General features: G+C 41.7%; 1 protein-coding gene across 1 annotated transcript; it reads right to left on the reverse strand.

Annotated features, from left to right (window-relative positions):
• Nucleotides 1–2,760: 2,760 nt before the first annotated feature.
• AMIGO1 (adhesion molecule with Ig like domain 1) lies at nucleotides 2,761–25,077 on the reverse strand. Its single transcript, XM_056557875.1, has 2 exons — nucleotides 24,798–25,077; nucleotides 2,761–9,762 (listed from the first exon to the last, which is right to left on the reverse strand). The coding sequence occupies exon 2, from the start codon at nucleotides 9,464–9,466 to the stop codon at nucleotides 7,946–7,948; it is 1,521 nt and encodes a 506-aa protein (XP_056413850.1). The 5' UTR covers nucleotides 9,467–9,762; nucleotides 24,798–25,077; the 3' UTR covers nucleotides 2,761–7,945.
• Nucleotides 25,078–26,110: the final 1,033 nt, after the last annotated feature.

Below are 26,110 nucleotides of genomic sequence, written 5' to 3' on the forward strand. Positions count from 1 at the left end.
ATCCTCTGGCAATCTTTATCAGAGTACTCCATCTGACTGGTAATTACAGTGGGGATCAAAAGTTTGGGCACCCCAGGTAAAAATTTGTATTAATGTGCATAAAGAAGCCAAGGAAAGATGGAAAATTCTCCAAAAGGCATCAAATTACAGATTAGACATTCTTATAATATGTCAACAAAAGTTAGATTTTATTTCCATCATTTACACTTTCAAAATAACAGAAAACAAAAAAAAATGGCAAAAGTTTGGGCACCCTGCAGAGTTAATATCTTGTACAAGTATCACAGCTTGTAAACGCTTTTTGTAGCCAGCCAAGAGTCTTTCAATTCTTGTTTGAGGTATCTTTGCCCATTCTTCCTTACAAAAGTCTTCCAGTTCTCTGAGATTTCTTGGCTGTCTGTCACGCACTGCTCTTTTTAAGGTCTATCCATAGATTTTCAATTATGTTGAGGTCAGGAGATTGTGAAGGCCATGGTAAAACCTTCAGTTTACGCCTCTTGATGTAATCCCCTGTGGATTTTGAGGTGTGTTTAGGATCATTATCCATTTGTAGAAGCCATCCTCTCTTTTTCACAGATGACATCAAGTTAGCATCCAAAATTTGCTGAAATTTTATTGAATCCATTTTTACTTCTACTCGTGAGATGTTCCCTGTGCCACTGGCTGCAATGCAACCCCAAAGCATGATTGATCCACCCCCATGCTTAACAGTTGGACAGAGGTTCTTTTCATTAAATTCTGTTCCCCTTCTTCTCCAAACGTACCTTTGCTCATTTCGGCCAAAAAGTTCAATTTTAACCTCATCGGTCCACAGAACTTGTTTCCAAAATGCATCAGGCTTGTCTATATGTTCAGTTGCAAAGTTCAAACGCTGATTTTTGTGGTGAGGACGTAGAAGAGGTTTTCTTCTGATGACTTTTCCATGAAGACGATATTTGTACATCTTTATAGTGGAATAGTGTACCACAACTCCAGTGTCTGCCAGATCTTTCTGGAGGGATTGTGCAGTCAAACGTGGGTTTTGAATTGTTTTTCTCACAATCCTGTGAGCTGTTCTGTCTGACATTTTTCCTGGTCTTCCAGATCTTGCTTTAACTTCTACTGTTCCTGATGACTGCCATTTCTTAATTACATTCCGAACAGAGGATATTGATATCTAAAAACGTTTTGCTATCTTCTTATAGCCTTCTCCAGCTTTGTGAGCGTCAACTATTTTCAGTTTCAGATTTCTAGACAACTACTTAGAAGAACCCATGGTGCTGATTGTTGGGGCAAGGTCAGATGATTCTGGGCATTTAAAACCTTTGAGATTGACATCACCTGGTCTTCCCAGATGATGGAGAACAATCCATGACACTGGCAGGTCTCAGCTTTGCAAAGGGGGCAGTTCATGCTATAAATTCTGCAGGGTGCCCAAACTTTTGCAGATGCCATTTTTTTGTTTTCTGTTATTTTGAAAGTGTAAATTATGGAAATAAAATCTAACTTTTGTTGACATATTATAAGAATGTCTAATCTGTGATTTGATGCCTTTTGGAGAATTTTCCATCTTTCCTTGGCTTCTTTATGCACATTAATACAAATTTTTACCTGGGGTGCCCAAACTTTTGATCTCGACTGTATACCCTATTTTTCGGTCCAAACACATGGACTAGAGTCTATATCTGATAATAATTGATTTGCGGACTGTGGAAAGCTCATATTCCAAATGACCAGATGCCGGAATAACGGACTTACTTCCAATTATTGCATTCAGTGGTGCGGTTTTATATTTTAATATTCATTTGCACATTTACCTCCCCACAAGGGCTCTGTGTAAGGAGGTTTTATAAATATTATTGTCTTGTTATTTTTTTTTATAAATGCTCATTGCTTTCATCATACACTTGAAGCACGGTTCTTTATAAAAAATTCTCATTTAATTTTTCATCGTGCATCAGGCTGTCTGATATTGGCCTTGAGGTTATGGTTACCATTTCTTTCCTTTCTCCAAATACTTATCACACCTAAGGTGTAGGTGTCCAACCATACTGTACCTCGGCTAATTTATTGTGAGCTGCAGTTAATCCCCTTTTTTCTATTTTTAGATTTGTAAATTACTTCTATAAAAAAAAAATCTTTATCCTTCCAGTACTTTTAGGGGCTGTATACTACAGAGCAAATGCTTTTCTTTTAGTATTTCTCTTCTGTCACGACCACAGTGCTCTCTGCCGACCTCTGCTGTCCATTTTAGGAACTGTCCAGAGCAGCATATGTTTGATATGGGGATTTTCTCCTGCTCCGGACAGTTCCTAAAATGGACAGCAGAGGTCAACAGAGAGCACTGTGGTCGTGACAGAAGAGAGAGCCAAAAAGAAAAGCATTTCCTCTGTAGTATACAGCCCCTAAAAAGTACTGGAAGAATTAAACATTTTTAATAGAAGTAATTTACAAATCTGTTTAACTTCTGGCACCAGTTGATTTAAAAAAAAATAAAGTTTTTCACTGGAGTACCCCTTTAAGTCACACCAAAAAAACTAAAGTATACGCTCAGGGCATAGACTGAATGGAAACACTAGTAGACTACTTTCCTTCTAATAAAATAAATAGACCCACCACAATTATGTTGTAGTATTGGACAACCCTTTTGAAGATATTCCAAACATGTTGTGAATAGGGCCTACATTTGTCTTTTTTTGGGTCCTTTTTTTTTTTTAAAATAAAAAACAATATAAAAAACAAATATACTGTAGAGAATGTAATCATATACTGAAATATTTATTTCCAGAATTCAGACTAACAATTCAGCCATGTGTTGGATTTAAATAAATAAAATCTATATTTATATATTTATTTATATATGTATATATATTTAATACAGGGAGCAGATCTTTGCTGCTTACAGGGGTAAACATACAGTAAGACATAGAAGAAGAAAGGAATAACATAGAAGGCAGATTGTTGATTAAAGAATGTATATGGCATTTCTCCAATCCTGAACATTTAAAACACAGATATCACTGATAAAGTGCCTGAATTTTCTAGTTGTGTTTTTTCCACAACTGACAGTAAAAAAATACATAAAATCATACTGTATAGTTTTCATTGACTTATTTCTGTCATCTTAGCTACACAATTTTATATGTCCAGTGCAATCATATTTAAGTATCTGTGAAATAACTCTCATGAGGCATTTGAAATATGTTCCAGTAATGTATCCGGGTTGCTCAGTGGTCTGAAATAAATACAATTGATTGTTTTGCTTGCAGTTTTTAAGGTGATTAAGGGTTCTCTTACACATGGCACCAACTGGCCCGGTTACCACATGTGTCATTTGCATGTGACACAAGCAATTATTGGCTGCTGCTATTACTATTGCCCTTAAATCAACCATTTATTGGATCAAGAACTTTAATCAGCAAGGTTCAAATTCTATGAAGACGGCTTCAGGGCACCTAAGAAAGTCCATCAAGTGCCAAGGCTATCTCCTAAAGACGATTCAGCTTTGGGATTGGTTAAGCATTAGTGCAGAGCTTGCTCAGGAATGACAGCATACAGGGGTCAATACATCTGCACGCACAGTGAGGTGAAGGATTTTAGAGGCTGTCCTGGAGTATAGAAGCACAGTGGCCATTTCTTCCAAGAAAAACATCAAGGATAGACTGACATTCTGCAGGTGGTACAGGGATGGGACTGCAGAGGACTAGGGTAAAGTTATTCTCTGAGATGAAGCTGCCTTTAGACATTGGGACATTGGAAGAATGATTGTCCGGATAAGAAAAGTGAATGCTACCATGAGTTATGTGTCATGCCAGGACTCATCATGAGACCATTCATGTGTGGGATTGCTTTTCATCCAAGGTAGTAGACTCACTCACAATTTTGCCTAGAAGCACTGCCATGAATAAATATTGGCATCTAAACATCCTCCTAGAGCAACATCCCCCAACAATCCAGGAGCAATTTGGTGATGAACAACACTTATTTCCAGCATGATGGAGTACCATGTCACAAGGCAAGATAACAAATTGATTCAGTGAACAAAACATTGAACTTGGGTCCATGGTCAGGAAACTTCCCAGATCTCAATCCTATTGACCTGTGATCAATCTTAAAAAAAGCAAGCGGACAAACCAAAACATGGAAATTGTAATAAATTCCAGGCCCTGCTTACGTAAGAATGGGTTGCCACAATGTGTTGGTAGGTGGTACACTGTGTGTCAACTTAACATCTACATGAATGCCAGTACCAACAGATTCCCAGCAAAAAATTGCCCAGAGAATCACAGTGTTGCTGATGACCTCTTGCCATTGTACATCCTGATGCCATCTCTTCCCCAGGTAAGCAATGCTTAGGCACTCTGCCAGCCTTATGATACTCAGAAAATGTAACTTATCAAACTAGGCCACTTTCTTTAATTGTTTCATGATCCTGTTTTTGTGCTTATGTGCACATTGTAGATACTTTTGTTGGTGAAAAAGGGGCAGAACAGGCATTCTGACCAATCTACAGCCACATAGCCCCATACACATAAAGCAAGCTGTCACCTTTCTGTTTTAGCCTACATTAACTTTTCAGCAACTTGTGCTACTGGAGCTCCTCTGTGGGCACAAAACTGATGGGTTAGAAATAGCTTTTCATGCACACTGATGAGCCTTGAGCGCCCATGACTGGTTCATCAGTTGTTTTTTATTAGACCACCTTTTGGTAGATACGAACTACTGTATAGTGAGAACACCCCACAAGACCTGTTGTTCTATCCCAGTGGTCTAGCCAAAACAAATTCGTCCTTGTCATTCAGATCTTTCGGCATGACCATCTTCAAGAAATGATTGGTGACTTGCTCATCGTTATTCACTTCATCCGTTAGTGGTTTCAATGTTATGACTGATCATTTACTTTATCAAACGTTTTCCTTTTTGCAGAAGGCTAGATATTTATGACTTTGATTTCACAATATTTATTTACCATTTAAAGGTTCTATTTCATTATTGTAAATATTAAAAAAGATCTATCAGCTAGGCTTCTTATTGCTGCCATCCAAGTAATACTTTTTGTAGCGAGATTTGCCAATTTTAGCTATTGAGCTACAGTTGCTATCCAAAGAAATACATTGTCCCACATTTACTATGCTTGCTTTGCCAGAATGTTGGCTCTACATGCTCGAAAATTGCTGTGCACAGTAATTTAGGCATTTATTATGCTTTTATGTGCCAAAAAGTACAGGAACATGTGCATCACTGACAAAGGGGGATGGCCTATCGGGAAAGGGGGTAGAATGGGCTGAAAGTGTGTGCGGCCCAAAATACCATGCCATGTGCCAAAATAATGCATCAAAGTTTTTAGCGCATTTTGTTACCTTTGCCTGAGGTAAGTCAACTCATAACTGGTGTAAACTAAAAATTGACAGTGCACTTAGACTAGACAGTCAGATTTATCAATCAGCCTAAGCCAATGTGTTAAATCTGGCACATTTAAAGTCTGTTAATCTAGGTTTGCACTGTCTAAGAATTAGACAGTTATAGGAAATTCTCTCCACTGAGTGTTGTACAACATAGTATACGCCTGTGGCCTGCAGCTGTCCTAATAGTAAAGACTGGAAATCCCACTTCAAAGGGTTGCCCTAGCTTTAAGCTGGCCATGTAACCTGGAAATGACCTGTTTGTTGCCAAGAATTAATCAACTGTTCTGTTGAGTCCGGCAATCAATTAAATCAGCACTGCTACTTGTGTTTATTTCTTGTGAAAACCCAACCCCCAGGGACCTTGCTAGCAATTTTCTACAGGACAGTGTTAACAAACTTGATCTGAGAATTGTAAGAAAGACCGTGGCACTTAACAGTATCCTTTAATCCTTTTATTGCCTTTCACATTGAGCTCTTAAACATCATCACGCTCTGAGGATTGTGAGATTCAGGAGACAGCCGTTTCCCATTTACTCATAGTTCATTTTGGCATACATGAAAAGTGAGTAAACGTGTAACAGTCATTGCCTGAATCTGACAATCCTCAGCTCATAATGATGATGTTTTATTTCTAAATGTGAAGGCCAATAAAAGGGCTGACAAACTGCTGCTTTCTGCAGTGTCCCGGGCAGCAGTGGTTATGTCATTAAGCTCCGCCTGTGCCCGGAGTGAAGATACCGAAGAAGATTACAGGAGTACCGTGAGTACCGTTGTCATCAGTGGGACCTGCACTACCTGTCGTTACCGACAGGTTAGTGCAGGTGACACTGGTGACAGATTTCCTTTAATATCTAATGGGTATGGGGCCTCTTAACTGTCTATCTGGCATTTTGATTTTATTCAGTCAAAAGATAAGATCTGCTATTAATGTCTCACAGTTTATATCTGTCTTCCAATGTTCCCTGTTTGTGCATATTCAGGAGGAGGTTGGGGAGGATGACTGATAAATCCTCATCTCACAGTAATCTTATGTGAATGCTCAATTTAGGTTAAATTGGTACATGATAGACAACTAAAATAAATCGATTTTTGCTAATATCTGTTTATAAGTATGCATAAGGCAGCAGATAAACATCAATAAATAAATGACTTAATTTGACAATTCAGAATTGAGCTTCTACAATTCAGAATTGAGCTTCTAAGGTTGCCCATGCACATTAGGTAAATGTTGGCTGAAGTTGCTAATTTTGTCAGGATCACTGGCCATCTAATGTGTATGGGGTAACCAGACTTCTACATAAAACAGGAAAGCAGGGTGTTGGTGTTAAGTGATTTCAACACCCCCAACATTGTATTTCTATAGGAGACAAAGCACTCCTAAAGAGGTCTGTCAGCAGCTTGTTCCTTTTTGCACTATTGAAAACACATACTCTTGGCGAGTCGGGAGGCGTTGCAGATTGCTAAATGAACAATTGGCCTTCAGCTCTTTAATGTGTATGGGACACTTAATGTGGCTCTGAGCCCAATGTATCTCATAAAGTAAGCAAGCAAGCCACCTTTTTGGCACCTTCAGATTTTGAAATTTGTAGTGGGAGGAATATGATAAAAAACAGTAACAGAATATAGGTTGTACTAAAGAGTCAGCACCTGTGAGCACCTGTGGAAAAAAGAAGGTATCACACATAAAGAGGTAATGGAACATGGCTGAGTGTTCTTATGCAGCTGCTTCACTTTACAGAACAGTCAACAGTTTTCAGCCAATCTTACACCATTGACATCAAAATCCCAAGACTACAAATCTAATGGACTACAGATGTTCACTTATAAGGAATAAGAAGCATAAAGGGCAGTTTCAGGATATTTGTATACATATGAAAACCTGTGCTAAGTAATATACTAACAATTAAGTCAACAGTTTGTTTGTATTACTTTCAAGCTACTCTATAAGCATGTGCTTTTCATAACTGACACGAACCTGAGTCTAAAGTGACTTATCTGCACTCCGAGTTAACACTGATGCACAGTACAGACTCCAGCCTGAACATGTGCTATATCTTTGAGTTTCTTTCTGTGTCAACAGCACCTAATGGCTATGGCAAGTAGTTTGACTTGTGTTTTTTGCTATGGCAAATGAGGTTAAGATTTAGAAAAAAAAATCTTAAAATTGTTCCTAAATGATATTTTGGATCTAGTTGCTTATTAGACTGAAAACTGATAAGTTTCATGTTATACTATGCTTCCAATCTGTTTGATTTCCTACAGCTAGACTAGGTCTAATACATGTTTTTATCACCCCTCAAGGTCCTTGTAATCTCTATGTATTTCCTACTTTTAAGTGTATGATACTTTTCAACGTTTTTCTAAATAATCTTACCATAGTAACATTCCCAATCCAGTTTTTAAATCTTTTCTTACCCTCTTGGTTCTCTCTCCTGGATGATGAATACTACTAGCCTGACATGCACATGCGCTTTCAGGAGATTTTTGATAATAATTCTAGAGTTGAAGTACTTATGAGTTCTTTGCAACCCTTCATAATTTATCATTTCTGCATTCACCCCTCACACTACAATAGGGGTATCAGAAAACACAGAACTTATTGATCCAGGATCTGAAAGTTTTCTATGTGGGGATGCAGGTTGTAGTGAGTTGTTCTTTATCCCATGTGCATCCTGTGAGCCATTTGGTTTAAGTTTTCCATTTTGACCTCGAAGGTCTCCAGGGGGCTCCAGAAAAGCCACATGACGACTGAGAGCTGCTTTGTCACTGGTAGTCTCATGGTTGGGTGTTGCACTGAGGACTGAGGAACGGATACTGTCCCTGTCCTCTCCTTGATCTCTATCACCTGTCCTGCACCAGCAGCGGCATGGTGTCAAATATAAGTAGATAAGAACTAGGATGACACTAGCCACACAGCCCACTAGAGTGGTATATGCAGTATTTAGTGTATCTGGGTGTACGTGTCTTGTCAAATTAAAAACACTGAGTGTCACATATAGAGTCTCATTTAGTGCCTCACCATGAGCATAACAAGTATATGTGCCCCTGTCTGCCAAACGGATATGTCGTATTTGCAGACTGCCATTATTTAGAACAGATATGCTGCTATTTGTTTCATCCCCATCATTTTGTTTGTGTATCTCATTTCCAGGCGTTACCCAAATCTGGCTAACTTCTCTTTGTTTAGTGTCACAGTTTAAAATCACGGTATCGTCCAGATATGCTTCCAAACCACTCTCTCGCACAATACTGCAGTTGATGAATTCACTATCATTGAGGGAAAATACATTTATGGTAACAGTTCTTTGCTGGGAGGGTGGGTAACAGCGTAACTGTTCTCGGAAGTCCACAGTGGATGCCAGCTGTCGAACATGCCAATTCCAGAACAGTCCGTACAATTCACAGTTGCAGGTCAGTTGATTTCCATGTAAGTAAAGCCTGTTGGTGAGCCAGGCAGGCAGCACGCGGAGTTGTGGCACTGGCAGGATCTTTATTTGATTAAAAGAGAGATCAAGTAATGACAACTCAGGCAATTTTTCCCCATCCTTCACAAGTTCAATAGGGAAGCGTGTCACTAAATTGTAGCTCAGATATAGCTTCTGCAAATGCTTCATATCATCAAAAGCACTACGGTCAATTTCTACAATTGAGTTTTTGAAAAGAATAAGAACCTCTAGGTTTTCCAAAGCACTAAATGCATTCTCATCAAGTGCATACAATTTATTACAGGATAGGTCTAGGTGACGTAGGTTTGGAGTCAGATAGAAAGCCTCCGATGATACAAAAGTTAAATGATTGTGTGATAGCAACAAAGTGTGTAATCTCTTCAGTGGAGCTGGCGTCCATTCAGCACGCACACGTGCCAGGTTGTTGTGAGTGAGGTCCAGCATTGCTATATACTTTGGTAGACCACTAGGGATCACAGCCAGCTCTTTCTTGGAGCAAGTAATCACATCACTTGCACAAACACAGGTATCTTGGCAGTTTAGTGGAGATGCTTCTAACACTGTCATAATTTCTCCAAGAAAGCAGAGACTGAAGGCCCAAAACAGTTGTGGCCAGAAGACACAGGATAGCCACATAGTGAGAGATGGGTCACAGGTAGCAGACACTTAATTCTGTTGCATTGTACCAGACTGTGGTGGATGGTAAATATTTACTGGCACGGGACAGTAGAAACACTTCACACATTCTTGTGTCTTTTATCTTATTATGTTGAAAGTAAGTCTTTAGAAGTTACTGAATTAGCCCATACTCTTTGTCTTGAAACCACCAGCTTTTAAAATAATTTTGTGTCCAGCTCCATTGTAGTATGTTAGGGACCAAAGACAGATTCATTAAAGAGGTTAAAGGGTAATGACTTGACGAAAACAATCCCCTGAAAAACAAAATACATTGTATTAAATACATAAATTACAGAAATTTTAATATATTACATATTTCTGAGCTTTAACTCTTCCATATTGTACAGACAACCATCAATTTTCTTCAATGTGTTTTCACCTTTTAAAAATAAAATGTTTATTGTACACATTAAATGAAAGAAAATAGAATAAGAAACCTGAAAAAAAAACAAACATGGCTGCTTTCTACCAAAAACAGTGCCACACATGTTCACAGGTTATTGTGTGGTCTCTATCCTGTAGCCGAACTGCAATACCAGGCACTACTCAAAACAGCTTTGGTGCTGCTGGAAGAAAACTGCCATGTTTTTCTAGTGTAAGAAAACCCCTTTATATCAAGGAGGTTAAATCGAGTAGCCATGGTAATGCACGGCTAGTGCTCCATTCATTCTCTACAGGGCTTCTAAATAGTGCCAAGAGGTATATTCTGCAATGTACAGAAGCCCCTTGGTGAATGAATGGAGCGCTGCTTGCTGCCATTCAATTCATCCAGGGGACAGATAACCTAATTTGTTGGGATTTGGGGGGTACAAGCATTCAGAACTACACTGATCAGCTAGGAAATAACTTTTGATCTTGGAATATCACTTTGACGCTTTTTAGATTTAGAAAGTGTCTAGATTTAGAAAGTTGTATAACTTTAATGAAGAGTTATGCAACTTTATACCATACATTTAAAGCAGATTTCCTATTCCAAATGTGAGAGAATTCCATCTCACTTTGCAACTCAACTCAATCACATTAATTATGTGTTTTAGACACTTTTTAATAGGGATGCACCGATATATCGGCGGCCGATACATATCGGCCGAAAATAGCTATTTCGGCAAAATGCCGAAACAACTAAAAAAGTGCCGATAATGACCACCTCCCCTGCCCGCCCACAGCACAAGTTACAAACACTGCCAGTGGCAGAGGCACTCGTGGGCGGTGCAGGTGGGGCCGGCCGCACCGCCAGCAACATCGGGGGGGGGGGGGGGTTGCGCTCTCCGGGATAGGATTAGGAATACTTCTTTTTATGTGCCCGGGCCGGCTCCTGTGTGTGGCTGCAGGCGGGGGCCGGCCAGAGCATATAAAAACTAATACTGTGTACTAAAAACCAGGGGGCCTCCAGCTGTTGTGAAACTACAACTCCCAGCATGCCCGGACTGGCAAAGTCTGTCCGGGCATGCTGGGAGTTGTAGTTTCACAACAGCTGGAGGCCCCCTGGTTTTTAGTACACAGTATTAGTTTTTATATGCTCTGGCCGCCCCCCCCCCCCGCCTGCAGCCACACACAGGAGCCGGCCCGGGCACATAAAAAGAAGTATTCCTAATCCTATCCCGGACATCCCTGTGTCCCGAAAAATCTTTTCGGGACATAAGGATGTCCGGCGGTCACTCACCATTCCCTGGCGTCCTCCTGCGATCCTCCCGCGATCCTCCTTCGGTCCTTCGCTTCTCCGCCTCTATGGTCGTACGCACGGGACGTCACTGACGTCCCGTGCGTACAACCATAGAGGCGCAGGAGGACCGCAGGATCGTCGCGGGAGAACGCACGCCGGCCGGGGCCTGGTAAGTGACCGCGTCATCTTGTTCAGTGTTCCGGTCACCGCTCCTCCGGTCCCAGCACCTACTGCTATGGTCCATAGGCCATAGCAGTAGATGTGACCCCGGGCCGGAGGAGCGGTGACCGGATCACTGTGGGGGCAGCAGTACAGACATACAGCCTCCAGCCATACACTGTATATGGCTGTAAGCTGTATGTCTGTGGGGTGGGGGGAGCTGCCTACAAATGTGGGGGGAGCTGCCTAATATTGGGGGGGGGGAGCTGCCTACTATTGTGGGGGGGAGCTGCCTAATATTGTGGGGGGGGGGAGCTGCCTAATATTGTTGGGGGGAACTGCCTGATATTGTTGGGGGGAGCTGCCTAATATTGTGTGTGGGGGGGGGGGAGCTGCCTAATATTGTGGGGGGGGGAGCTGCCTAATATTGTGGGGGGAGCTGCCTAATATTGTTGGGGGGGAGCTGTCTAATATTGTTGGGGGGAGCTGCCTAATATTGTTGGGGGGAGCTGCCTAATATTGTGGGGGGGGGGAGCTCCTTAATATTGTGGGGGGGGGAGCTCCTTAATATTGTGGGGGGGGGAGCTGCCTAATATTGTGGGGGGAGCTGCCTAATATTGTGGGGGAACTGCCTACTATTGTGGGGAACCTGCCTACTATTGTGGGGGAACTGCTGACCTAATGTGGGAGGGAGCTGCCTAAAAATGTGGGGGGAGCTGCCTAATATTGTTGGGGGGAGCTGCCTAATATTGTGTGGGAACTGCCTACTATTGTTGAGGGGAGCTGCCTACTATTGTGGGGAACCTGCCTACTATTGTGGGGGAAATGCTGACCTAATTTGGGAACCTGCCTACTGTTGCGGGGGAGCTGCCTACTATTGCGGGGGAGCTGCCTACTATTGCGGGGAAGCTGCCTACTAATGCGGGGGAGCTGGCAATCTAATGTGGGGGAGCTGGCAATCTAATGTGGGGGAGCTGGCAATCTAATGTGGGGGAATCTAATCTAATCTAATGAGCGGAGCGCTGCATTTTACCAGAAGACGGGGAGAAGTCATTTTCGGTATCGGTATCGGTTTCGGCCGGACATTTTTTTTTATTTCGGTTTTGTTTCGGTTCAGAAATTTCCATTTCGGTGCACCTCTACTTTTTAATTTGTGAATATAGTGCACCATAATTTTTGCAGACATATTGAAATCAGAGGCGTTGCTTGTAGCTTCTGGGCCCGATGCAATATCTGCAACAGGGCTCCATATGCCAGTTATAATTCTGTTCTCTTGTGGAACAGATGTGCTTTGAGGCCCCCTTAGGCAACTTCTACCTCTGCTACCTCTATAGCTATGCCCCTGATTGGCACAATGTTAACCATACAATAGGAGGTATAAAGAAAGACACAGTGTCTAAAAATGATAAAACTTCTCATACCAGCATAAGCCACTGTGATAAATATTCAGACTATTCAAAAATCTTTTGCATGTTTAGAATGTCTTGCCTACATTTTTACCATCTATTGGATGGCTTAGATTTAAATTTAGTGTACTTTTTTTGGATATGTAAATTATTATATATTTTTTTTTTCACTAAAATGCTAGTTTTCCTCCAATTTTTTTTATTTTTACAAGTGGTAATAGGGGAAAATACCCCCCCAAAATTTGTAACCCCATCTCTTCTGAGTATGGAAATACCCCATGTGTGGACATCAAGTGCTCTGCTGGGGCACTACAATGCTCAGAAGAGAAAGTGTCACATTTGGCTTTTGTAAAGCAAATTTAGCTGAAATGGTTTATGGGGGGCATGTCGCATTTAGGAAGCTCCTATGGTGCAAGAACCGCAAAAAAAAAAAAACACATGGCATACTATTGTGGAAACTACACCCCTCAAGGAACGTAACAAGGGGTACAGTGAGCCTTAACCCCTTAAGGACTCAGCCCATTTTGGCCTTAAGGACTCAGACAATTTAATTTTGAAGTTTTCATTTTTTCCTCCTCGCCTTCTAAAAATCATAACTCTTTTATATTTTCATCCACAGACTAGTATGAGGGCTTGTTTTTTGCGCGACCAGTTGTCCTTTGTAATGACATAACTCATTATATCATAAAATGTATGGCGCAACCAAAAAACACTATTTTTGTGGGGAAATTAAAAAGAAAAACGCAATTTTGCTAATTTTGGAAGGTTTCGTTTTCACGCCGTACAATTTACGGTAAAAATGATGTGTGTTCTTTATTCTGAGGGTCAATACAATTAAAATGATAAAAAAATCACAAACTTTTTAACCAAATTAGTACGTTTATAATCCCTTTATTTTGATGACCTATAACTTTTTTATTTTTCCGTATAAGCGGTGGTGTGAGGGCTCATTTTTTGCGCCATGATCTGTACTTTTTTTTGATACCACATTTGCATATAAAAAACTTTTAATACATTTTTTATAATTTTTTTTAAAATAAAATGTATTAAAAAAGTAGCAATTTTGGACTTTTTTTTTTTTAACGTTCACGCCGTTCACCATACGGGATCATTAACATTTTATTTTAATAGTTCGGACATTTACGCACGCGGCGATACCAAATATGTCTCTAAAATTTATTTTTTACGCTTTTTGGGGGTAAAATAGGAAAAAACGGACGTTTTACTTTTTTATTGGGGGAGGGGATTTTTCCCTTTTTTTTAACTTTAACTTTTACATTTTTTTACATTTTTTTTTTACACTTGAATAGTCCCCATAGGGGACTATTCATAGCAATACCAAGATTGCTAATACTGATCTGTTCTATGTATAGGACATAGAACAGATCAGTGTTATCGGCTATCTTCTGTTCTGGTCTGCTCGATCTCAGACCAGAGCAGGAGACGCCAGGAGCCGGAAGGAGGAAGGTGAGGGGACCTCCGTGCGGCGTTTTGAATGATCGGATCCCCGCAGCAGCGCTGCGGGCGATCCGATCATTCATTCAAATCGCGCACTGCCGCAGATGCTGGGGGGTCATTCATTCAAATCGCGCACTGCCGCAGATGCTGGGGGGTTAATGGCGGACGCCCGCGAGATCGCGGGCGTCGGCCATTGCCGGCGGGTCCCTGGTTGCGTTCAGCAGCCGGGATCAGCCGCGCATGACACGGGCATCGCTTCGATGCCCGCGGTTATGCACAGGACGTAAATGTACGTCCTGGTGCGTTAAGTACCACCGCACCAGGACGTACATTTACGTCCTGCGTCCTTAAGGGGTTAACACCCCACAAGTGTTGGACAAATTTCCGCTAAAGTTGGACGTGAAAATGAAATATGCTGGTGTTACCCCAAATTTTTCATTTTCTCAAGGTATAATAGGAGAAAAAGCCTCCCAAAATTTGTAACACCATTTCTTCTGAGTATGGAAATACCCCATATGTGGATGTAAAGTGCTCTGCGAGCGAACTACAATGCTCAGCAGCGAAGGAGCGCCATTGAACTTTTGGAGAGAGAATTTGATTGGAATAGAAGTCAGGGGCCATGTACGTTTACAAAGCCCCCCATGGTGCCAGAACAGTGGACCCCCCCACGTGGCCCCATTTGGAAACTACACCCCTCACAGAATTTAATAAGGGGTGCAGTGAGCATTTTCACCCCACTGGCGTTGACAGATTTTTGGAACAATGGTCTGTGAAAATGAAAAATTTCATTTTTCATTTGCACAGTCCACTGTTCCAAAGATCTGTCAGACACCTGTGGGGTGTAAAGGCTCACTGTACCCCTTATTAAATTCTGTGAGGGGTGTAGTTTCCAAAATGGGGTCACATGTTGGGGCACTGTTCTGGCACTATGGGGGCTCTGTAAACACACATGGCCTTCAATTTCAGACACCTTCTCTCTCCAAAATCCCAATGGCGTACCTTCTCTTCTGAGCATTGTAGTTTGCCTGCAGAGCACTTTACATCCACATATGGGATGTAATTTGGGGTTACAAATTTTGGGGGGCTTTTTTTTCCTATTCTCCCTTGTGAAAATGAAAAATTTAGGGTAACGCCAGCCTTTTAGTGACTTTTTTTTTTCATTTTCACATCCAAATTTAACGAAAATTCATCAAACACCTGTGGGGTGTTAAGGCTCACTATACCCCTTGTTACATTCCGTGAGGGGTGTTGTTTCCAAAATGGGGTCGCATTTGGGTATTTATTGTTTGTTTTGCGTTTATGTCAGAACCGCTGTAAAATCAGCCACCCCTGTGCAAATCACCAATTTAGAAAATTTGGGGGTCTTTTTTTTCCTTTTACCGCTTGTGAAAATTAAAAGTATAGGGCAACACCATTTTTTTTTTACACCAACATGCTGGTGTAGACCCCAACTTTACCTTTTCATAAGGGGTAAAAGGAGAAAAAGACCCCCAAAATTTGTAACGCAATTTCTCCCGAGTACGGAAATACCCCATATGTGGCCCTAAACTTTTTCCTTGAAATAATACAGGGCTCCAAAGCGAGAGAGCACCATGCACATTTGAGGCCTATTTTGGGGATTTGCATCCGCCACCAAAACACCCTACGGCAGTGTTTCCCAAACAGGGTGTCTCCAGCTGTTGCAAAACTCCCAGCATGCCTTGACAGTCCGTTTTTGAAACAGTGGTGTAAAAGACGTTTTTTTTATTGTGGGGGGGGGGGGGGGGGGGACTGTGTAGGGGAATATGTAAATGTAGTGTTTTACTTTTTATTTTGTGTAGTGTACAGATTTTTAGGGTACACTCACACGGGCGGGTTTACAGTGAGTTTGAGCTGGGAGTTTGAGCTGTGGCGGGAAATTTGCCGCATCTCAAACTTACAGTAGAAAACTCGCTGTAAACCCGCCTGTGTGAATGTACCCTGTAGTTGTAGTTATGCTACAGCTGGAGGCACATTGGTTGCGCAACACTGAGAGTTTGTTACTGAACTCCAGCTGTTGCAAAACTAGAACTCCCAGCATGTACAGTCTCTCAGTGCATGCTGGGAGTTGTATTTTTGACACAGCTGGAGGCTCACTGGTTGTGAAACACTGAGTTAGGACACAAACTCTGTTTCACAACCAATGTATCTCCAGCTGTTGCAAAACTGCAACACTCAACATGCATTGACAGTCAAAGGGCATGCTGAGAGTTGTAGTTTTGCGACAGCCGGGGGGCACACTGCTACAACTCTCAGCATGCTGTTTGGTAGTCTGTGCATGCCGGGAGTTGTCGTTATGCAACAGCTGGATGCTCACTTTTTCATAGAAAAAATGTGCCTCCAGCTGTTGCATAATTACAAACTCCAGCATGCACAGACTACCAAAGGGCATGCTGGGAGTTGTAGTTGTAACACCAGCAGTTGCAAAACCCTTTGGCTGTGCATGCTGAGAGTTGTTGCTAAGCAACAGCAGGAGGTGAACAGGCCTCACCTTCTGCTGTATCCTGCTGCCTGCACCGCCAGGACTACCGCTGCTGCTGCCACCGGGACCGCCGCCGCTCCTGAGGGGACCCCCCGCCGGACCAGGGAAAGGTAGGAGACCCCCGCTGGCCCCGATCTCTACCCCGATCATTCCGACCGATCAATCACGTGATCGTGAGGTGGCACCCATGCCACCTCACTCCTGCTGGGTAAGAGTGAATGGGGCTGTCTCGGACAGCCCCATTCACCCTTTTTTTCCGGGTCACCAGAGACACAATTGACCCAAAATTGCCGCAAATCACTGGTCTGAATTGACCGGCGATTTGCGGCGATCGCCGACATGGGGGGGGACCCCCCTGGGCATTTGCACGTGATGCCTGCTGATAGCTACAGGTACGCCCTGCGTCCTTTATTACCAGGAAGCCAGGGCGTACCCATACGCCCTCGGTCCTTAAGGGGTTAAACTCATGTCACCTTTCAAGCTTGCTCAAAAGTATCTAAAAACATTGGGGGAAATCTATCATTAGCCTTCGTACCTCCCCGATATGTGTCCCTTCCCCGTCAGTGACCTGTATGTGAGTATTTTGCACTAATAAAAAAAGACAGAGAAGCAGCAGTGAGTTGCCAGCATCTTTTGTTCTTTGTATCCGGCAATCTATCATTGCTGGTGTAGATAAATTATTTTGCATACCTTTGTTTTGTGTGGTCGCAAGACATTTAATCAATTTTTTGCAGTTACATGTTTTCAGAAATTTCACTTCAGTACACCATTTTCTATAGTTTACTTGTAAAACCAATGATAAATTCCCCCATTGAAACTGAAAATGGGATGCAAGCCAGTAAGCCAGTTTTTGGTACAAATTACAGCAGATTTTTTTGTGCATGCAGTTTTATCTCCCTGACTGTATGTTAGAAAATTTTAGAGCCTTACCGTTATGCAGTGGTCAAGCTTCATTTAATGCCATAAAAGGCTTTTTAAATATGGGCAAGTACCTTTCAGTTAAACTAAAGGGATAATTTGTAGTGTGATTTCATAAACTACTTTTACTTCTGAAAGACTCCGAATACAAGGCTCTATGTACAGTCTTTTTATATTACACTATTAAGCCATAGAGGAGCATTGAGTAACTCTACTCTAACCTATATGATCCATATGCAATCCGCCTAAAACCAAATCAAAGCTCAGCTTTCACAGCTCAACTTTCACATTTTAATGGGGTTGTCAAGTGAAAAATGTTATTTAACCTATGTGCCAAGACCGCATAAAAATAAAAAATAATAATTTGTTCACCTCCCATGCTCCCTCATTAGCCTCGGGTATCGTGACCTGATCTCCGCTGTACCACACTTTGGAGCTGCAGTCCCCATGTCAAATCGCCGTTTAGCCAATCACTGGGCGCAGCAATGTCCTGCCCCATTTAGTAATCGGGAATGTGACGTAGCATCTGCAGCTACCTAGGCTATGAATGCGAGGAAGGTAAGTAGAAGCTTTTTTTTTGTTTTATTATGTAGTCTGGACATACAGGTTAAAGGGGTTACCCAACATAATTAAGTGTAATACAGTAACCCCGCCGACATGCGATGGCCCCGACATATGATCAAATCGACATACGATGGCCTCTCAGAGGCCATCGCATGTCGCTGTCAGCATTGACATACAATGCTTTTATATGTCAGGGCCATCGCATTAACTGCTATCCGACAGCGCAAAATGCTTAAGCTGCTGTCGGATAGCAGTTTAAGCATCCCGGACAGGTTCACTTACCTATCCCCTGCTCCGGGTCCACTTCGCGATCCTCCGGCGTTTTCTGCATCTTCTCCGGGGTCCGGGCCTTGCTTCCGGCGTCGTTATTACGTCGCTGCACACGCCGCAACGTAATAACGTCACCAGAAAGCAAGGCCCGGACACCGGAGAAGATGCGGAAAAAGCCAGAGGATCCCGAAGAAGACACCGGAGCAGCGGGACAGCATCAGGAGCGGTGAGGACGCGGTCCGGAGCAGCGGGGACAGGTGAGTATAACTTCCTATACTTTACATTGCACAAATCCCTCAACATACGATGGATTCGACAAACGATGGGTCGTTTGGAACGAATTACCATCGTATGTTGAGGGACCACTGTATAGTAATGGACATGCTTATTTTGTGGCCCAGTACGGGATGGTGTTTCCCCGTACTCTCCTGCCCTGTCAGGCAGTGTCCCCAGGGCCCCCTGGAGTTGTTTTCCCCCATGTAAATATGTTATGCATTTTATTGTGTGTTGTGACTTTAATAAATGTACCATGTGATTGTTACCCAGGAGGTTCTAGTGACCAGCTGACCCCAAAGGTGACCTATTGGCTCCCTGCTAGTCTCTACCTCTCGGTGAGCTCTACTCTCTCTTTGAGCTCTGCTTTTGTTCCTGAGGTCCAGTGCAGTCAAGTTGTCTTAGTGTGTGTGTCCAGAACATTTGAGGCCTTAAGTCAAGTCCTGCAGTCACAAGTCAAGTGCAAAGTAAGCTAAAGTCACAGTCCTGTCAGTCAAGTAAAGTCTTCTGTCTATCCAGCGTGGCCTGCTCTAAATTCTCCTGTCTACTACAAGTCCCAGCAAACCTGCAAGGTCTCTGTGTCACTGGTCACCTCATTGGGACCTGGCTGTACTGCATAGACTGTAACAACTGTCTACCCTCAGTAAAGCTACCGTTGTCCGTAACCTGACATCTGTGTCTTCATTGCCTCGGTGCCTAGCCCAGGATCCAGCGGTATACCTTCGGGTGGTTAAGTCTAAACCACACCCTGGCGTCACAAACACAAGGAGTTAATACCATCTGCCCCTAGGGCAACAACATCTGCCTTGCACCACACACCCCGCCATTACCACACTTACCAAGGATCTATGCTTGTGTTGGTGGTAAATGGCTGTGTCCTGTGTCCCCCATCACGCTGCTGGCTTGTTTTTGGAACTGGCTACTTCCTGTTGCCTCCCTCAGACTACAACCCCAGGATCCTTTTTTTTCAAGGTGAATGGTGACTTATTTCCCTCCCAAACATCAATTGCTCAACCCATTGCAGCACAGCCATGCTCCATTTGATCACATAACTTGACCGACATCACCTGACAAACAAGATGTGGATCTGTGTGATGATGAATGCATGCACATGTGTGCTGGTAACGTCATCAGGGGGCTGGCTTCAACTACAACAGATGAAGCAGCTAAGCCCTCTTTCAGCACCTCAACTGTGATGTATTGTCTTGGGCCGTAAAGCAAGCTGGGAAAGGTCAGAGACAACACTTATTTTGTAAACTGCAGAAAATGAACCTTAGCTTTAAAGAAAGACAAATAAATTCAATACCAGCCACCAAACACAAGTAAGCGAAGTATATTAGTAACTAGTCTAACTTTGCTGCCCCTGTCACATTCAAAGAACCCAAGATCCCAGAATACCTCTTTCAATCAAATTTTTCACTGGACAACCCATTTAATGAGTTCTGGTAAAATAAAAGCTAAGCTGTGTTTGGTTGCTGTGGGCAAAACCAGACAGTAATGTTTTAAGACAAATTGATAGTATCATTATTTCTCAACTTGAGCCCTCAAGGGTCACATGATTTGGGATATTCCACATAGAGAACATGTAATGCCTGATACTAGTGTTGCTCGCGAATATTCGCAATTAGAATATTATTCGCGAATATCGCATATTCGCGAATTTCGCGAATATAGCGCTATATATTCGTAATTACGAATATTCGTTTTTTTTTTGTTTTTTTTTTTTTTTTCTTCACAGTACACATCACAGTGATCTCCCCTCTCTGCTTCCAGCTTGTGTGGTGTAAAGAAGGCTCTAATACTACTGTGTGAGACTGGCGTGCGAAAATTCGCATATGCGAAAATTCGCACATGCTAATTTTGTATATGCAAATTTTCACATATGTTAATTTTCGCATACGCGAAGTTTCGCATATGCGAAAATAAAACTAGGAGATAACGAATATGCGAATATTCGCGAATATATGGCGAATATTCGTCCATATATTCGCGAATATTCGCGAATTCGAATATGGCCTATGCCGCTCAACACTACCTGATACCTGTCTCTATTTGTATCACTTGTGAATTACTAAGGAAATCCTGTAAACATGTACTGTCGGTGTGGCCTAAAGGACCAGAGTACTGTGTTGGATATAGTTAATGCGAGGGGATGCCTAATTTCATCATTAGCTTCAAATATAAATTATTTTGCACTGCTATATTGCTATAATGATCAAGCATTAATGACATAAAACTGGAAAACCTCTTTAAGAATGTATTTCCTATGGTATTCAACAATTCTACTCTTATTGATAATTGGATGTCTCATAAGAATATATAAGATTGTCAGATACTTGTGTTAAGTTTTAAACCAGCCACATAAATACATCCTATTACATAACTAAACTGTGTTTCCAAAAAGGATGCAAGCAAATCTATTACTAGTGTTTTATTTTCCATATATATATTCTATATATATTATATTATATAATATTCATATATTCTAGATTAGTAGAAACAGAAGTGGCTGACAGTTCCAACATTATTATCTGTAATGATAATGGGTTTGTCAGTCATTTTGATGGGGAGGATTTGATGGAGTCTGGAGATTACACTGCCTTTTACACATTTGGACTTTTCCCTCCAGTTTTGTTTTTTTTTGAACAGGGGCTTTTGGGAAAACTAAAATGCTTTTAATTCTGGAAAGACCAAATGTGCCAGATAAAAACAAGCCAACTTCCATATATGAATAGGGTCTATTGTTTTGCATAGAATGAGACTCCTCTAGTTTTCTTTTTGGTGGGCCATGTACCAGCTACTACTGAGATATCAGGGAGTTTAAATGTTTGTGCTACAAAATAATACATTCTGTAGAAACAGTTAGCAGTGGTCTTAACCTTTTTTTTAGGTTTCAAAAACTAATAAGAAAAAGTAAAAAGCCTGCCACAGATATGAATTACTAATATAGCTTTAACCTTGGCACTGGGTTGCCAGACGACAACTTCTGTTGGCATGCCCTATTAGGTGATAAGGATGTCATAAGGGGGAGCACATAAGTCCCCTATATGTGAGAATGTTGAGCTGATCTACAAGAGCTGTTCCGGTCCTGATGTACTTGAGCCATCCTTGTATTACATGGATGAACCTTTGTCTAGCTGCCATGTTATACCACAATTCTCATGTAGCAGCTAATAGATGTGGCACCTGCATTTGGAGACATTCCCGTGAACTGCCACTATTACTCTTGTAGTACAGTGTTTAAGTAATGCTGCCTATTGCCACTTGTGAATCTGGACCTGCAAATAACTGGGGAGCTACAAGCAGGGGGTCTGAGTACCACATGTGGTTTCTAAGCTGTTGTTGTGGAATGCAGGCATATAGGGGAATATGGGATCAATAACAGCAGATAAAACGTGTCAGTTTTGTGAAAGTAGTGGGGCCACATTAGTAATGTTTCCCCAGTTCCTCATTTACTCAAGTGATAGTTTTTGATAAAAATGAGTAGTTACAGGCATTTCTTTATAGTAATAAAAACAAAATACCTTCTGGTGTACTTGTTAGGGTGGGTTCACACCACGTTTTTCAAGTACGTTTCCAGAAAATCGTATACATAGACAAATAATTGAAAACCGGATGCATCCGTTTGCGTATGGTTTGCTTGCAATACGGTTTTCTCCCATACTCAAAACCATACAGCAACCGCATACGTTTTCTTTTAACATGGACATCAATGGGAAACGCACATGTATACGGCTCCATTCGGGAAACCGTATACGGTTTTTATTTTGCACATGTGCATTTGCATCCTAACGTCCCCAAACGTATGTTTTTTTTTTTTTTTTTATAAAAACGGACAGAACTGTATGCAGTTTTAAAAACAGTATACCGTTTAAAAACGCATACGGTTTACTTTTTCCCATACTGTTCCATCAGTTTTTTTTGCCATACGGTTTTCTTTAGAAAATGGATTGAAAACAGTATGGCAAAAACGTGATGTGAACCCAGCCTTAGTAAACAGGCATGATCAATAGTGTAGGCTCCACAAACACATATTGATGACAAAAGAATGGAGTATTTCTCTATTATCTGGCTACACTTTTTCACAATGAAGTTCTAGAAAGTTTTGTTGGCAACTTTGTTTTAGTTTTTGCTTTTTAATATTTTCCACTCTGCTGACATCTTTATTTTATTTTTGCCTAATAACACAAGTAGGTGTTAGCAGAGGAATAACTGTGTACATATGATCTAGGTACTTTTAAAGGAGTACTCCGGCGCGCACTTTTTTCATTTTATCACGTCCGGGCTGCAAAATAAAAGAAAACAAACTTTCTCTTACCTGCCAACGAGCTCCCGGAGCTCCGGTACATTCCGGTACAGGTGTTCGGTCCCCGGGCTGTATTCTTCTTACTTCCTGTTAGCCCGGTACGTCACACGGAGCTTCAGCCTATCACCAGCCGCAGCGATGTCCCGCCTCGGCCGGTGATAGGCTGAAGCTCCGTGTGACGTTCCAGGCTAACAGGAAGTAAGAAGAATACAGCCCGGGGACCGAACACCTGTACCGGAGTGTACCGGAGCTCCGGGAGCTCGTTGGCAGGTAAGAGAAAGTTTGTTTTCTTTTATTTTGCAGCCCGGATGGGATAAAATGAAAAAAGTGCGGGCCGGACTACTCTTTTAATATCATTTTTGAAAGCATACTATTGACAGCACAGTAAAACCAGCCACTATTTTTTACTTATTGATGTCTATAAGCCTTCTCGTTTATATTAAAGGGGTACTCCGGTGAAATCCTTTTTTCTTTTAAATCAAATGGTGGCAGAAAGTTAAACATATTTGTAAATTACTTCTATTAAATTTTTTTAATCCTTCCTGTACTTATTAGCTGCTGAATACTACAGAGGAAATTCTTTTCTTTTTTGAATGCTCTCTGATAACATCACGAGCACAGTGCTCTCTGCTGACATTATAATAATAATAACGCTTTATTTATTGTTGTTCTTAGTGGGATTTGAACCACTGAGCCACCATGCTGCCCTTAGCGTGCATCTGCTATGCATCTGCTATGTATAGTTGCTAAAATGGACAGAGATGTCAGCAGAGAACACTGTGCTCGTGATGTCATCAGTGTTCCAAGAAGAAAGGAATTTCCTCTGTAGCATTCAGCAGCTAATAAGTACTGGAAGGATTAAGATTTTTTAATAGAAGTAATTTACAAATATGTTTAACTTTCTGCCACCAGTTGATTTAAAAGAAAAAAGGTTTTCACCGGAGTACCCCTTTAAACCCATAATTTATACTGTACTTCAACATAAAATAAGGTTACAATGGTAAATCTTTCCTCACATTGCTGCATGCTGGCTAGTGATACATTAATTTGTCTGACAGAACATACACTAACAATTAATTCAGCCTGCCTCCTTCCATTTACCCTTTCCACATCCATAATGAGGCTTTTAAATTCTTTCCCGACACATCTCTACTTCTACGTGTGGTCCAAATGCATACAGACATACCTGGAGTGCTGCCTGTAGTCCTGTCATATTCTGTGGGTGAGTAAGTGTGTACAGTAAATGGAGCTCTTAGTCCCAGCACTGGTTGGGAGGGGGTTGTATGTTTACGAGGATGATGCAGATAAACTGCAGGTCCTCAGGAGGGATGTCATTGTGCTGCTGATGAGAAATGAAGGTGTGTTGGTACATATAGTCATCTTTGTACAAGGAAGTGTATTTGGCCAGTCTGACCTTTGCATTGAGTCCTTGTATTATGTCCTCTCTCTGTAAGCCCAGGTTCATCAGTCTTTATAACTCAGCTAATCCAAACACACCAGTGCCTTGATTTGAGCTCTGCTTCTTCTTCATCCTATGTCATTGGTGTATCACTCTACCTGCATGTATGGATGAATTAATGGCATGACTTCTGCTTCGCCATATCTATGTCTGTTGTCTGGTCATATATATATTGACATATGTATGTAGGCATCCTATCTATATGTAGTAGTGCCTTCTGGACCACCCCATCTGCACCACTCTTGGTATGTCCCTATTTCTTTGTGCACTCAGCACTTGCTTTTAAAATGTAAATATATGAATGTCACTGTACCTGTCTTTCTGTTCCTCTGAGTTCCTTTCTGTACCATAGCTCCCTGTGTCGCAGGCAAGGTGCAGTTCTTCTCTGTCCGTCGTATGCAGAAAGCTTCGTCCGCTGCAACCACTGCTGATCTCCCTCTTGTTATTGGTGCCAAAGAGCTGGGGGAGGAGAGAGAATGAGAGAGAGTGAAAAGGACAAAAAAGATAGAGGGAAGAGGGTGGAGAAATGAAGGGGGAGAAAAAGACAAAAGGAGGAGGGAGACTAGGGGGGTATAGATGATAAGGGAGGGATGAAGAGAGTAAGAAAAGGAAGGCAACAGAGAAGGAGGTCGTGTTATGACGCCGTCCTGTTTGATGCCCAGTGACTCATTGCCCTTGTTAGTCTGGATTGGCTTTGTTGCTATTTCATTGATACTTGGTGTAGATCTGCAGTAAATGTCACTTGCTTCTCATTTTTACTTCCTCCTTTTATTATATATCTACTCAGTCTCTGACCCTGGACATTTTTCTATTCCCATTGCTTCTCATTACCTTTCAGCCATGTCCTTGAATTCTGCATTCCTTTCATTCACCTTCTATATTGGTCCATACTTTCCTGCACACTCATCCATGTTCTGTGACTCTCACCCTGTTTGTTTTGCGTCATTCATTTCCATTTCTTGTGCCTAAGGGATCCCAGCTGTGCTATATGTTGCTTTTGTTGAGGCACGAGGGAAATAACTAAGTGTCCTAAATATGTGTTATCTTTAATGAATAAAACGACCTTCCCAACCTGCAGTACCCTAGGGACATGGACAGTAGTTTGTACTGTATACCTCTCTGCATTTGCACTATTCTTGACCATCATAAATGGTCAGCTAATAGTACTTCATAGGTCACTTCTCCAAATCACAGGATTCATATGGCACCACCGTGCCTGGTTTACTTTCTATTCTTTTTTTAGGTAGTTCTAGAAACTCAAGTTATATGTTCACATCACGCTTCTCTCACAGGTTTGGAGGAAAGCTCTCTGGGTATATGTAGAATGGTTTCATAGGGCCTCATAACCCAACAGATTCCAAAAGAGTGCCCTATTAGCATCTGTTTAACTGGTGGTATACTTTTTACAAGTTTATAGAGACATGGAGTCTTCTGTGCTCTCCTAAATAAAACATTTCGTGCAAGGACCTTCCTTGCGGAAAAAGTATGCCAGTTTTCGATCGCTTCACCAAAATTGTATTGATAAATCACAATATAAACTACTGCACATTCTATACTATATTGTACTATACTATGCACAGTGGCATCCATAGGAACCTACTCTATACCATCATAGGTATAAACTGA

This window comes from Hyla sarda, chromosome 2 (genome assembly GCF_029499605.1).
Source record: "Hyla sarda isolate aHylSar1 chromosome 2, aHylSar1.hap1, whole genome shotgun sequence".
NCBI classification, from domain to species: Eukaryota; Metazoa; Chordata; class Amphibia; order Anura; family Hylidae; genus Hyla; species Hyla sarda.